Raw genomic sequence first — 16,601 nt, forward strand, 5'->3', positions numbered from 1 at the left:
TACCATGTCTGTTCTGTGTGGTAGCGTCGGACATGGCATGCTTTATTTGTTGAACTCATATACAGGTCTATAGCTCGGTGTCACCGCCCAAAATATTTATTAGGTACCTCTGGATAGATACACAGTATCTTTGACTAGATACACAGTATTTCTGACTAGATAGGCAGTATCGCTGGCTAGATACTCGGTACCTCTGATACGACTTGAAATGACGCTGTCGTCGGAGTACGAGATCAGGGTTAGAAAATGTTCAAATTGTAAGCCATCAGACGACCTTCACCGTATGAGCACGCGATCTGAGAAAGTATGCGACTATAAGACAAGAAGTGTAACTTGTGGAGAGGTGTGCGAAACGTAGGTTCCAGTTGGCATTGGAGTGCCCTGGGGTCAAACAGTGGGCACAATACCCGGTGGTCCAATAAATACTGATGTGTTTTACTGGGTAAATCGTGTGAACTGGACAGAAGAGTAAGTTGAGCAGAGTGCTGTAGAGAGGCGCCGTGTTATCTTCACACAGGTTCACCAGATAGCCGCAGGCAGATACCATGTTCTACAGTTAGCCAATAGCGCCAGGCAACGTGTAAAGATAAGAGATTGTATCTCCCAGCCGGCCAGCACGGAATTGGTATCTCTGTGACTGAAGGCAGTCAAGGCTTTCGTGGATATGTGGACAACACTTACTGCTGTACTTGTCTGTAGCTGGGCAGTCTGTCACGCAGCTCCCCCCACACTCAGGCTCGTCAGTCTGGTGAGAAAACCTTTCTTTTCCCACTGATACTGGTTGAAGCCCATGGCCATCTTTGATTGTCTTTTGGTTTCAAAATAGCTGCATCATCCGTTACTTAGTTAAATAAAATTGTGGCTTGATCGATCTTGATTTCAGAGTTCAAAGTGTTAACTGCAGTAATGGTATAACTAGACCGTGTACAGCGTGTTGACTACAGTAATGGTATCACTAGACCGGGAGTGTTGACTACAGCAATGGTATCACTAGACCGGGAGCGTTGACTACAGCAATGGTATCACTAGACCGGGAGTGTTGACTACAGCAATGGTATCACTAGACCGGGAGTGTTGACTACAGCAATGGTATCACTAGACCGGGAGTGTTGACTACAGTAATGGTATCACTAGACCGGGAGTGTTGACTACAGCAATGGTATCACTAGACCGGGAGCGTTGACTACAGCAATGGTATCACCAGACTGTGTACTGAGTGTTGACTACAGCAATGGTATCACTAGACCGGGAGTGTTGACTACAGCAATGGTATCACTAGACCGGGAGTGTTGACTACAGCAATGGTATCACTAGACCGGGAGTGTTGACTACAGCAATGGTATCACTAGACCGGGAGTGTTGACTACAGTAATGGTATCACTAGACCGGGAGTGTTGACTACAGCAATGGTATCACTAGACCGGGAGCGTTGACTACAGCAATGGTATCACCAGACTGTGTACTGAGTGTTGACTACAGCAATGGTATCACTAGACAGGGAGCGTTGACTACAGCAATGGTATCACCAGACTGTGTACAGAGTGTTGACTATAGTAATGGTATCACTAGACCGTGTACAGAGTGTTGACTGCAGTAATGGTATCACCAGACCGTGTACAGAGTGTTGACTGCAGTAATGGTATCACTAGACCGTGTACAGAGTGTTGACTATAGTAATGGTATCACTAGACCGTGTACAGAGTGTTGACTGCAGTAATGGTATCACCAGACCGTGTACAGAGTGTTGACTGCAGTAATGGTATCACTAGACCGTGTACAGAGTGTTGACTGCAGTAATGGTATCACCAGACCGTGTACAGATTGTTGACTATAGTAATGGTATCGCTAGACCGTGTACAGAGTGTTGACTGCAGTAATGGCATCACCAGACCGTGTACAGAGTGTTGACTATAGTAATGGCATCACTAGACCGTGTACAGAGTGTTGACTGCAGTAATGGTATCACTAGACCGTGTACAGAGTGTTGACTGCAGTATTGGTATCACTAGACCGTGTACAGAGTGTTGACTGCAGTAATGGTATCACTAGACCGTGTACAGAGTGTTGACTACAGTAATGGTATCACTAGACCGTGTACAGAGTGTTGACTGCAGTTATGGTATCACTAGACCGTGTACAGAGTGTTGACTGTAGTAATGGTATCACCAGACCGTGTACAGAGTGTTGACTACAGTAATGGCATCACTAGACCGTGTAGAGAGTGTTGACTGCAGTAATGGTATCACTAGACCGTGTACAGAGTGTTGACAATAGTAATGGTATCACTAGACCGTGTACAGAGTGTTGACTGCAGTAATGGTATCACCAGACCGTGTACAGAGTGTTGACTATAGTAATGGTATCGCTAGACCGTGTACAGAGTGTTGACTGCAGTAATGATATCGCTAGACCGTGTACTGAGTGTTGACTATAGTAATGGTATCGCTAGACCGTGTACTGAGTGTTGACTGCAGTAATGGTATCACCAGACCGTGTTGAGTTGGTAAAGCCTACCGATAGAACATGCGTTCTACTACGTCATTGAGTTTTGTAACACGTTCTACTGAATTACATGCAAATATCAACTTACAATGTTTTCACACAAAGCCTGAAGTTATATGGCATTCTGTTCCGAGTTATTAAGTTTATCATGCAGAAACATCCACCCACAGCAGCTAACAACTGGTCAACCCCATTGTACAGACGATTCACTCTCATAAATTGGAAGAACCTCTTTCAGTTTGCCAGTGTGTACTATTTCTAGACATCTCTTTGAACACAGGTATACCGACACGGTGACCGCAGTCCCTTCAGGACGTACCCGAACAACCCCAACGCCATCGAGAAGTACTGGCCCCAGGGACTAGGATGGCTCACCATGGTACGTCACGACGCTGCTCTAAAATACCCTACCCTCTTAAAATAAAGATACATTTACAAATGATATAATGTTGAAAACTGGCTTTCAGGAAGGAATGAAACAACACTACTCGCTTGGTCGTTTCATCCGTCGGCGCTACTCTGGGTTTCTCAGTGACAAGTATCTGCACACAGAGGTGGGTGACACAGGACAAGTAGCTGCACACAGAGGTGGGTGACACATGACACGGACCTGCACCCAGAGGTGGGTGAAATATGACAAGTACCTGCACACAGAGGTGGGTGACACATGGGAAGTGCCTGCACACAGAGGTGGGTGACACATGACAAGTAGCTGCACACAGATGTGGGTGACACATGACAAGTACCTGCACACACAGGTGGGTGACACATGGGAAGTGCCTGCACACAGAGGTGGGTGACACATGGGAAGTGCCTGCACACAGAGGTGGGTGACACATGACAAGTACCTGTCACACACAGGTGGGTGACACATGGGAAGTGCCTGCACACAGAGGGTGGTGACACATGACGAGTACCTGCACACAGAGGTGGGTGACACATGGGAAGTGCCTGCACACAGAGGTGGGTGACACATGACAAGTACCTGCACACACAGGTGGGTGACACATGGGAAGTTCCTGCACACAGAGGTGGGTGACACATGGGAAGTACCTGCACACACAGGTGGGTGACACATGACACGGACCTGCACCCAGAGGTGGGTGAAATATGACAAGTACCTGCACACAGAGGTGGGTGACACATGGGAAGTGCCTGCACACAGAGGTGGGTGACACATGGGAAGTACCTGCACACACAGGTGGGTGACACATGACAAGTACCTGCACACAGAGGTGGGTGAAACATGGGAAGTGCCTGCACACAGAGGTGGGTGACATATGGGAAGTGCCTCCACACAGAGGTGGGTGACACATGACAAGTTCCTGCTCACAGAGGTGGGTGACACATGACAAGTACCTGCACACAGAGGTGGGTGACACATGACACGGACCTGCACCCAGAGATGGGTGAAATATGACAAGTACCTGCACACAGAGGTGGGTGACACATGGGAAGTGCCTGCACACAGAGGTGGGTGACACATGGGAAGTACCTGCACACACAGGTGGGTGACACATGACAAGTACCTGCACACAGAGGTGGGTGACACATGACACGGACCTGCACCCAGAGGTGGGTTAAATATGACAAGTACCTGCACACAGAGGTGGGTGACACATGGGAAGTGCCTGCACACAGAGGTGGGTGACACATGGGAAGTACCTGCACACACAGGTGGGTGACACATGACAAGTACCTGCACACAGAGGTGGGTGACACATGGGAAGTACCTGCACACACAGGTGGGTGACACATGACAAGTACCTGCACACAGAGGTGGGTGACACATGGGAAGTGCCTCCACACAGAGGTGGGTGACACATGACAAGTACCTGCACACAGAGGTGGGTGACACATGACAAGTACCTGCTCACAGAGGTGGGTGACACATGACAAGTACCTGCACACAGAGGTGGGTGACACATGGGAAGTGCCTCCACACAGAGGTAGGTGACACATGACGAGTACCTGCTCACAGAGGTGGGTGACACATGACAAGTACCTGCACACAGAGGTGTGTGACACATGACAAGTACCTGCACTCAGAGGTGTGTGACACATGACGAGTACCTGCACACAAAGGTGGGTGACATATGACAAGTACCTGCACACATAGGTGGGTGACACATGACAAGTACCTGCACACAGAGGTGGGTAACACATGACAAGTACCTGCACACAGAGGTGGGTGACACGTGACAAGTACCTGCACACAGAGGTGGGTGACACGTGACAAGTACCTGCACACAGAGGTGGGTGACACATGATGAGTAGCTGCACACAGAGGGTGGTGCCACATGACGAGTACCTGTACACAGAGGTGGGTGACACGTGACAAGTACCTGCACACAGAGGTGGGTGACACGTGACAAGTACCTGCACACAGAGGTGGGTGACAGATGACAAGTAGCTGCACACATAGATGCTTGACACATGACAAGTACCTGCACACAGAGGTGGGTGACACATGACAAGTAGCTGCACACAGAGGTGGGTGACACATGACAAGTAGCTGCACTCAGAGGTGTGTGACACATGACGAGTACCTGCACACAGAGGTGGGTGACACATGACAAGTACCTGCACACAGAGGTGGGTGACACATGACAAGTACCTGCACACAGAGGTGGATGACACATGACAAGTACCTGCACACAGAGGTGGGTGACACATGACAAGTAGCTGCACACAGAGGTGGGTGACACATGACAAGTAGCTGCACTCAGAGGTGTGTGACACATGACGAGTACCTGCACACAGAGGTGGGTGACACATGACAAGTACCTGCACACAGAGGTGGGTGACACATGACAAGTACCTGCACACAGAGGTGGATGACACATGACAAGTACCTGCACACAGAGGTGGGTGACACATGACAAGTACCTGCACACAGAGGTGGGTGAAATATGACAAGTACCTGCACACAGAGGTGGGTGACACATGCCAAGTAGCTGCACACAGAGGTGGGTGACACATGACAAGTAGCTGCACACAGAGATGGGTGACACATGACAAGTAGCTGCACACAGAGGTGGGTGACACATGACAAGTACCTGCACACAGAGGTGGGTGACACATGACAAGTAGCTGCACACAGAGGTGGGTGACACATGACAAGTAGCTGCACTCAGAGGTGTGTGACACATGACGAGTACCTGCACACAGAGGTGGGTGACACATGACAAGTACCTGCACACAGAGGTGGGTGACACATGACAAGTACCTGCACACAGAGGTGGATGACACATGACAAGTACCTGCACACAGAGGTGGGTGAAATATGACAAGTACCTGCACACAGAGGTGGGTGACACATGCCAAGTAGCTGCACACAGAGGTGGGTGACACATGACAAGTAGCTGCACACAGAGATGGGTGACACATGACAAGTAGCTGCACACAGAGGTGGGTGACACATGACAAGTACCTGCACACAGAGGTGGGTGAAACATGACAAGTATTTATTTAGGGCAGTCCGGTAGCCTAGAGGTTAAAGCGTGCGCTCATCCCGCCGAAGACCCGGGTTCGATTACCGACATGGGTACAATGTGTGAAGCCCATTTCTGGTGTCCCTCGCCGTGATATTGCTGGAATATTGCTAAAAGCGGCGTAAAAATATGCTCACTCATTTATTTTTATGTTTTGCATATCTGTATCAGGAGCGCGAAAAGCCTCCTTTCTGATCCTCCCCTATGTTTGTTTTATTTTTGAAAACTCTGTAAACTTTCAGTGTAAGGTTGGGAATCTGATTCACTGATGTCACTCCAGGTCACCGTGGAGAGCTCAGACGTGGACAGGTGTCTGATGTCTGCCTACTCCAACCTGGCCGGTCTGTACCCTCCAAGTGGGGACCAAGTGTGGAACAGCAACATCCCCTGGCAGCCCATCCCCGTCCACACCAGGCCAGAGCCCGAGGATAACGTAAATAACACAATCACTTACACCATGTATACTCGTGCTCACTCAATCGAAGGACCCAATGAAACAAACTTACTCATAACGGATGTCCCTGTCACACAGGTAGTGACTGAATTATTTGTACGCCGCACTAACACCAGCCGCCTTTATGTTCGTTTTACAGATGCTGGCTCTGCGGAAGCCCTGTAAAAAATACGACCAAATCGAGACTGCCAACTTTGCGTCTAACCGTCTTAAGAAGCTAGTGGCTGCAGATATGGTAATGTACACTTCTTTCAATACGAATCCAACTACTTCTATGTTTGAGATGACGTATCTTCGCTCCTAAACAGACAGTAAACATGTATCATACTATCACCAGACAAAATAATTATTTCATTTTTCAGGACTTCATCCAGTTCATTAGCAGAGAATCAGGTTTCAAACCTTTCAGAGTGCGTGACGTTGGGCCTGTGGCGGACACACTTTTTTGCGAGGTAGGTCACCCTGCATGACGTACAACATATAGGTGACACACTTCAGTGTGAGGTAGGTCACATTGCATTACATACCACATATAGGTGACACACTTCAATGTGAGTAAGGTCACATTGCATGACGTACCACATATAGAAGACACGCTTCAATGTGAGGTAGGTCACATTGCATGACGTACCACATATAGGTGACACACTTCAATGTGAGGTAGGTCACATTGCATGACGTACCACATATAAGTGACACACTTCAATGTTAGGTAGGTCACATTGCATGACGTACCACATATAAGTGACACACTTCAATGTGAGGTAGGTCACATTACATGACGTACCACATATAGATGAAACACTTCAAAGTGAGGTAGGTCACATTGCATGACATACAACATATAGGTGACACACTTCAGTGTGAGGTAGGTCACATGCATTACGTACTGCACATAGGTGACACACTTCAATGTGAGTGATTTCCTTCAATTAGCAGACACACTTCCTATGAAAGAGAAATCCTTCAAGATTTATGTACAATTGTTATTTTTGCATCATCCATTTCTTAATATCATATAATGATGACAAATTTGTAACATTATATTGTCATGATTTGTCAACATGAACATACTAACGATATTACATTTCAGAAAACCCATAATATAACTTGGCCGACCTGGGTGAATGAAACCATCTACGCTAAACTCAGAGAGTTCGAACAAATTGGCTTCGATCTTCTGTTCAGTGACAACGTCGGACGTTTGAAAGGAGGTGATGATTAGACCATGAGACGTCAGTATATCACCCAGTACAATAGCTATTTGCTCTTGAAATGGAATGTTTGGCTATGCTGCACGATTACGGTTGACATGTCTGTATGTCCCCAATGCAATAGCTATTAGCTCTTACCATGGAATGTCTGGCTATGCTGCACGATTACTGATGCCACGTCTGTATGTCACCCAATACAATAGCTATTTGCCCTGACCATGGATTGTCTGGCTATGCTGCACGATTACTGATGAGACGTCTGTATGTCACTCAATACAATAGCTATTAGCCCTTACCATCGAATGTCTGGCTATGCTGCACGATTACTGATGAGACGTCTGTATGTCACTCAATACAGTGACTATTAGCTCTTACCATGGAATGTCTGGCTATGCTGCACGATTACTGATGAGACGTCTGTATGTCACCCAATACAGTGACTATTAGCTCTTACCATGGAATGTCTGGCTATGCTGCACGATTACTGATGAGACGTCTGTATGTCACCCAATACAGTGACTATTAGCTCTTACCATGGAATGTCTGGCTATGCTGCACGATTACTGATGAGACGTCTGTATGTCACCCAATACAGTGACTATTAGCTCTTACCATGGAATGTCTGGCTATGCTGCACGATTACTGATGAGACGTCTGTATGTCACCCAATACAGTGACTATTAGCTCTTACCATGGAATGTCTGGCTATGCTGCACGATTACTGATGAGACGTCTGTATGTCACCCAATACAGTGACTATTAGCTCTTACCATGGAATGTCTGGCTATGCTGCACGATTACTGATGAGACGTCTGTATGTCACCCAATACAGTGACTATTAGCTCTTACCATGGAATGTTTGGCTATGCTGCACGATTACGGTTGACATGTCTGTATGTCCCCAATGCAATAGCTATTAGCTCTTACCATGGAATGTCTGGCTATGCTGCACGATTACTGATGCCACGTCTGTATGTCACCCAATACAATAGCTATTTGCCCTGACCATGGATTGTCTGGCTATGCTGCACGATTACTGATGAGACGTCTGTATGTCACTCAATACAATAGCTATTTGCCCTTACCATGGAATGTCTGGCTATGCTGCACGATTACTGATGACACGTCTACACGACACCCAATACAATGGCTATTTGCTCTTGACATGGAATGTCTGGCTATGCTGCACGATTACTGATGCGACGTCGGTATGTCATCCAATACAATAGCTATTAGCTCTTACCATGGAGTGTCTGGCTATGCTTCACGATTACTGATGCCACATAGAGAAGTATTCATTCATGTTCACTCACGTACTCATCAACCATGAACCATGTGTTGTCACTAATCACACAAAATGCTGTATTGTTGTGTTATCTGGATACCGACATTATCCTCACTGTAGTGCCCATTTGTTTTGGCAGTTTATCAATATCCAGAAACATACTTATAAACTCAAGTGCAAAACAAAAGTATTTCTTTCTTCAAATTGATATGAAGTAACTGAATTAGAAACATGAAGAACATGTTCGCTCAAACAAAACTCTTGTGTTATGGCAATGATAAGCAGGACATTATCGAAATGTTTACTTTAATCCACAGCCACAAGGCATTCGTGCGTGAGTGCGTGCGTGCGTGCGTGCGTGTGAGCGTGTTGGGCTTGCGGGCGTGTTGGGTATGAAATTGTTAACTTCCTGGTGCAATCTCGCTCTTACCATTTCCCGGAGATATGCCACTTGAAGTCATGTGCAGTCATCAATCCAGTCCTAGATCTGACAGGATGGATGTGTGTCTTTTAGGTCCTCTACTAGAGAAGTGGATAGACCTGGCACATAAGAAGGTCGCGTCCAAGAGCTACACTACCAAGATGAATATGTTCTCGGCTGTAGGTAGACTTTACTATGCTGTAAACTGTGTTCTCTTCTCGCTAATATGTGCACGGTATTATTTTGTGGAAGTTTCATGAACAGTTGCCTATTCCATCACATATTAGCTACAACTTCACATGTACTTCACATCTGTCACCTGAGTATGTCTTGTCCCCCAACTTGTACTTCACATCTGTCACCTGAGTATGTCTTGTCCCCTAACTTGTACTTCACATCTGTTACCTGAGTATGTCTTGTCCCCCAACTTGTACTTCACATCTGTCACCTGAGTATGTCTTGTTCCCTAACTTGTACTTCACATCTGTCACCTGAGTATGTCTTGTCCCCCAACTTGTACTTCACATCTGTCACCTGAGTATGTCTTGTCCCCCAACTTGTACTATACATCTGTCACCTGAATATGTCTTGTCAACCCAACTTGTACTTCACATCTGTCACCTGAGTATGTCTTGTCCCCCAACTTGTAGTTCACATCTGTCACCTTAGTATGTCTTGTCCCCCAACTTGTACTTCACATCTATCACCTGAGTATGTCTTGTTCCCCAACTTGTACTTCACATCTGTCACCTGAGTATGTCTTGTCCCCCAACTTGTACTTCACATCTGTCACCTGAGTATGTCTTGTCCCCCAACTTGTACTTCACATCTGTCACCTGAGTATGTCTTGTCCCCCAACTTGTACTTCACACCTGTCACCTGAGTATGTCTTGTCCCCCAACTTGTACTTCACATCTGTCACCTGAGTATGTCTTGTTCCCCAACTTGTACTTCACATCTGTCACCTGAGCATGTCTTGTCCCCAACTTTTACTTTTACATCTATACTGAACTGTAAAAGAAACGTCACCATGGATAGATATATGAGAAACCTTATTTGTCCAAACACTGTAAACATACTTTGAAACATATTAAAAAAATGAAACTTGGCAAAACTTATCTTCAAGGTTGAAATTATAGTGTCAAATGTTCTTAAAGTGAAACACAACAATAGTCTCTGAGAAAATGGCATCACAAGTCAGTATCTCGTGTGTCCGCCATGTGCATTGATGACTGCCGTGCAACGTCGATACATGGAATGGATGAGGCGGTTGATGAAGGCCATAGGCACTTGAGTCCACACTCTGAGGAACTCTTGACACAGTTCAGCTGCAGTTGTCGGCCTTGGTGCTCAATGGGATTTAAATCGAGACTGAGGGCAGGCCACTGCATGGTTCTCTTGTTGCTCTTGCAGTGTGGGCACGGTGTCATCATGCTGAAACTCTTGGTTGCGGCAACGTGCCAAATGAGGTATGGCGTGTGGTCTCAAGACTTGATCAATGTACCGAGCTGCTGTTACACCATTGCCTCTCCCTGGACCGATGTCCTGGAAGACCACTGGGCCGACCCTCTGTGCAAGACAAATTCTACCCCACACCATGATGCTCGGATCACCCCACGAGTCTCTCTCTTAACAACACAAGCATCCGAATAATGATTCCCACGGCATCACCAGACTCTTTCTCTCTGACATCTGCTTTTGAGATATAGTAAAGGCTCTGGCCTGAGAAGAGGACGTCAATGCTGGTGCCGTGTTGCCCACTGAAGACGGTCCCGGCGATGACGTGGTGTCAGAATGGGTCTTCAGTGTGGCCTGTGACAGTGGAGGTGTCTGCTCGTCAATCGTCGATGCACAGTGTCCGCACTAATGTGTCGCTGGTGTGTCCCAATGGTCTTTCGAGCAGTTTCCACAGCAGTAACAAAGCGATCTTGAAGATGCTGTCACACAATCTGACGATCCTGACGTTGGGTGGTGACCCTTGGTCTTCCACTACATGGTTGGTCATGTGTAGTGTTGGTGGTCTGGTACCGTTGCTGGAAATGCATTGGCTACATGCTGGGCAGTTTGTCCAGCTTGCAATCGTCCAAGGACTTGGTGTCGCTGATTTCTTGTCAATCTTGGCATGTGGTAGTAATTCATTAACGAATGAATGATATCCGATCTGGGTGGATTTTTATAGGGCAAGAAATATTGGAACGCATGTGCTTTTCAATTTGCCGGGAACTCACGTGCATTGGGTTACCATGGCATTGCCGTGATGCGTTTGGGCGATCGGTTTTATTGTCATCTGCTTTGATTTTTTATCATCAAATTTCATTTTTCCGGACAAGGTAGTGTTACATTTTAGAAACTTTGACAAAAAATACCCACATATTTAAATGACAACTTTTCATGCAATGTTACTCTGGGTTATGTTTCTTTTGCGGTTCAGTATAAAAGCTGAGTATGTCTTGTCCCACTCGTATTTTAAGATGTTTTTTTAGCCGTAAACTATTCAAGTTTTAAATACAATTGTCTTTATGATGTATAAAGATTGGACAAGGGCAAGATTCATTTTATCGTTAAATGGTTGTCAATACTAAAACTAAACACTATTTTATAGTTTTCTTGCTTTTCCTTTTCAAACCTTCTGAGAAACCACTTTGAAAATTATTTAAGTTATCCTGTGGTGACAGCTTGATGTTGGAACAAAACCAAAGTGGTGCATGTCTTACCACGAATTGGCATCTTACCGATAAAACTCTGAGACATAATCATAAACCTTTGACGACTGAGCTTATGACGATCAACACTGCAATGAATTCAAATGACAATGTCTGTAAAAAACGAGGTCGCTATACCTCTTATCACACCCTACTACAACAACGTATCCTTTTAGTTCTATGGCAATATGATATGTCATCAAAACAATTTAGTGAATGTCTCTGTTGGTGCTTTAAACATGTTACCCTCTTGTTTTTGCATAGCATGACTCCACTGTAGTGGCGGTACTGAGCGCGTTGAAGCTCTACAATAACTTAATCCCGCCCTACACGTCCACCGTCTTCATGGAGCTGCACGAGACAGGGGCCGGTGTCTTCCACGTGGAGCTGTACTACAGGAATGTGTCATCCACAGACCCTAACGATGACACACAGCCTCATCAACTCACCATCCCAGGTGCGACACACTATGTAGCAACAACACATCTCTTCTCTGTACCAGTAACACATCTTGTCTCTGTACCACAATCACATTTTGTCTCAGAACTGTCTTGTCTGTTATCAATACTGTATTAAACATTCATGGGTTTCTGTGCAGGTTGTACGTCCCAGTGCCCATTGGTCAACTTTGTGTCCCTCACCAAAGACATGGTTCCCACAGACTGGGACGCCGAGTGCGCCGCCTCCAACACAGGTAAACAGGGACATGCCACCAACTAGTACTGTGCCTTAGCCGTCACCTAGTCCTGTGCCTTAGCCGTCACCTAGTCCCGTGCCTTAGCCGTCACCTAGTCCCGTGCCTTAGCCGTCACCTAGTCCCGTGCCTTAGCCGTCACCTAGTATTGTGCCATAGCCGTCACCTAGTCCCGTGCCTTAGCCGTCACCTAGTATTGTGCCTTAGCCGTCACCTAGTATTGTGCCTTAGCCGTCACCTAGTATTGTGCCTTAGCCGTCACCTAGTCCCGTGCCTTAGCCGTCACCTAGTCCCGTGCCTTAGCCGTCACCTAGTATTGTGCCTTAGCCGTCACCTAGTCCCGTGCCTTAGCCGTCACCTAGTCCCGTGCCTTAGCTGTCACCTAGTATTGTGCCTTAGCCACCAATGTAATCTCAGACAACAGTGAGTGAGTGAGTGAGTGAGTGAGTATGGTTTTACGCCGCTTTTAGCAATATTCCAGGAATATCTCGGCGGGGGACACCAGAAATGGGCTCCACACATAGTACCCATGTCGGGAATAGAACCCGGGTCTTCGGCGTGACGAGCGAACGCTTTAACCACTAGGCTACCCGACTGCCCCTCAGACAACAGTCATAATGTGATGGATCACTGTTGTCACAATGCTTATCCTCAAAATGGAGCAAAACTATATAATCAGGAACTTGGGTTCCAATTCCTACATTAGTTGCCGTTAGTTGCCTCTTGGTTTCAATCCCTACATTAGTGAGTTATTCGCTTGCCACATGAGTTCTTATCCATACATAGGGGAGTTGTTTTCTTGCCTCCACGTAGTCCAGATCCTAAGCCATACAATACCAATACCAACACTGTTGTGTCGTTCATTTGCCTTAATGTGTGTGGCAGTACCTACAATCGTGCGTCATTGGCTCGCATTAATGTGCGTGCCAATGTGTGTCCACATAAGTGTGTCGATCACTCAACATTTGTGCCAGTCCTAAAATTGGTGAGCCATTCAGTCACCTATAGAGGAGTCCAGCCAAAACATGAGTCCTGTCTACTCCACTCTGTAAGGATATAATGAAACAAATATGTGTCCCCTCCTTCTCCTAAAGTCAAGGCTTTACATGTTGTTGCATGTTGTAGGTACAATCATCGGGAAGCGAGGACAACATGCCAGTCCAGTCATCAAAGTTCTTCATCCACACTTAAAATAAAGATTTGCTTCAAGAACACACCAACTGACCTGAAATGTACATTACCATACATATATCCATCATTAAGGTGCTCCTCGGTGATTAAGGTGATTAATAAAATCATGACAAAAAAACGATAGTGAGTGTGTCTGAAAACAACCTGTCTTTTTCTTTATAAAATTCATTCACACCTGTCCCAAGAATCATCTGTAAACTCAAATTAATGGTATGACGTAACTGACATGTCTGTTGTACAAGCTCTACTTGTCTGTGACAGCTGGAACTGGTGGTAGGTTGTTACTGATATGTCTGTTGTACAAGCTCTACTTGTCTGTGACAGCTGGAAATGGTGGTAGGTTGTTACTGACATGTCTGTTGTACAAGCTCTACTTGTCTGTGACAACTGAAACTGGTGGGAGGATGTTACTGATATGTCTGTTGTACAAGCTCTACTTGTCTGTGACAGCTGGAACTGGTGGTAGGTTGTTACTGACATGTCTGTTGTACAAGCTCTACTTGTCTGTGACAACTGAAACTGGTGGTAGGATGTTACTGATATGTCTGTTGTACAAGCTCTACTTGTCTGTGACAGCTGGAAATGGTGGTAGGTTGTTACTGACATGTCTGTTGTACAAGCTCTACTTGTCTGTGACAGCTGGAACTGGTGGTAGGTTGTTACTGATATGTCTGTTGTACAAGCTCTACTTGTCTGTGACAGCTGGAAATGGTGGTAGGTTGTTACTGACATGTCTGTTGTACAAGCTCTACTTGTCTGTGACAACTGAAACTGGTGGTAGGATGTTACTGACATGTCTGTTGTACAAGCTCTACTTGTCTGTGACAACTGGAACTGGTGGTAGGTTGTTACTGACATGTCTGTTGTACAAGCTCTACTAGTCTGTGACAGCTGGAACTGGTGGTAGGAAGTTACTGACATGTCTGTTGTACAAGCTCTACTAGTCTGTGACAACTGGAGCTGTTACAAACAAAAAGCAGTTTGGGAGGGCTAATTTTATATATATTTTGTTTTTGCATAGAAGCTTTCTACATTTTTACTTTTCATTCATAACATTTTGTGGTATGTACAAACAAAACTGATAGGACATGTATAAGGGTATCAATCTGTTACATTTAAAACAAAAATCTTCACAACGCAAGATGAAGTTTCATACCTCATTTGTTGTCAACATGATAAAACAGTTGTCATGTCACACTGTGGGTAGTGAACCATGGACAAGGATAATATACAGTATATATACACCATGCATAAACATATAGATTAACAGGAATATAAAGACATTTCCAAACAACCATGTAATATTATAAAGGTTTTGCACAACACCCAAAAAATATATCTGAGAAATCTTCATAATATTTGAACAAGAATTTAATCATTGTAACAACTTGGCACGTCTGAAAGTATGTACTGCTCAAAGCATTAACATGTACGGCCATGCAGCAGAACATTAACTTCTCAGCCCTGGGTTTTCATTAGAATGCAGTAAAATAAAGCTTTAAAAGAATCTGGCTCTCACTTGAAGACACAATGTTTAATTCCTGACATAGGTTGTGGTTTTTAGGTGAAGCTAGATGGGCAATAGCGTACAAATACTCTGAAACTAGATGGGGACAGGGCTATAGGGTACAAATACTCTAAACCTAGATGGGGACTGGGTTATAGGGTACTAATACTCTGAAACTAGATGGGGACTGGGTTATATGGTACAAATACTCTGAAGTTAGATGGGGACAGGGCAATAGTGTACAAATACTCTGAAACTAGATGGGGACTGGGTTATAGGGTACAAATACTCTGAAACTAGATGGGGACTGGGTTATAGGGTACTAATACTCTGAAACTAGTTTGGGACTGGGTTATAGGGTACTAATACTCTGAAACTAGATGGGGACTGGGCAATAGCGTACAAATACTCTAAAACTAGATGGGGACAGGGCAATAGCGTACAAATACTCTGAAACTAGATGGGAACAGGGCAATAGCGTACAAATACTCTGAAACTAGATGGGGACAGGGCTATAGTGTACAAATACTCTGAAACTAGATGGGGACTGGGTTATAGGGTACAAATACTCTGAAGCTAGATGGGGACAGGGCTATAGGGTACAAATACTCTGAAACTAGAGGGGGTCAGGGCTATAGGGTACAAATACTCTGAAACTAGATGGGGACTGGGTTATAGGGTACAAATACTCTGAAGTTAGATGGGGACAGGGCTATAGGGTACAAATACTCTGAAGTTAGATGGGGTCAGGGCTATAGAAACTAGATGGGGACAAGGCTATAGGGTACAAATACTCTGAAGTTAGATGTGAACGGGCAATAGCATACAAATACTCTGAAGTTAGATGGGGACAGGGTTATAGGGTACAAATACTCTGAAGTTAGATGGGGACTGGGCTATAGCGTACAAATAATAATAATAATAATAATAATAATAATAATAACAAGCATGAAATACTCACATCCCCCGCCAATATGACATGCCGGGTGTGTGCAATGCATTAGCTCCTGTGAACTATGTTCACTGGGCCTTTTTGTAAAGAAATATAGTACATTTTTCAAGATCTGCTCCGGAAACGAGGACTACCGCCATTTTCAGTCTAAATCAAAGTCGTTGCCATGGAAACTTAAAAAACAA

General features: G+C 45.4%; 1 protein-coding gene across 1 annotated transcript; it reads left to right on the forward strand.

Annotated features, from left to right (window-relative positions):
* Window positions 1-592: 592 nt before the first annotated feature.
* LOC124112093 (prostatic acid phosphatase-like) lies at window positions 593-14,100 on the forward strand. The gene is made up of 11 exons (XM_046472037.2): window positions 593-748; window positions 2,783-2,881; window positions 2,970-3,056; window positions 6,277-6,429; window positions 6,590-6,685; window positions 6,813-6,902; window positions 7,544-7,664; window positions 9,464-9,549; window positions 12,337-12,529; window positions 12,671-12,766; window positions 13,892-14,100. The coding sequence occupies exons 1-11, from the start codon at window positions 665-667 to the stop codon at window positions 13,960-13,962; spliced, it is 1,176 nt and encodes a 391-aa protein (XP_046327993.2). The 5' UTR covers window positions 593-664; the 3' UTR covers window positions 13,963-14,100.
* The last annotated feature ends 2,501 nt before the right edge of the window (window positions 14,101-16,601 follow it).

The sequence above is a fragment of the Haliotis rufescens genome, unplaced genomic scaffold (assembly GCF_023055435.1).
Source record: "Haliotis rufescens isolate VD_foot unplaced genomic scaffold, xgHalRufe1.0.p SCAF_10, whole genome shotgun sequence".
NCBI lineage: Eukaryota > Metazoa > Mollusca > Gastropoda > Lepetellida > Haliotidae > Haliotis > Haliotis rufescens.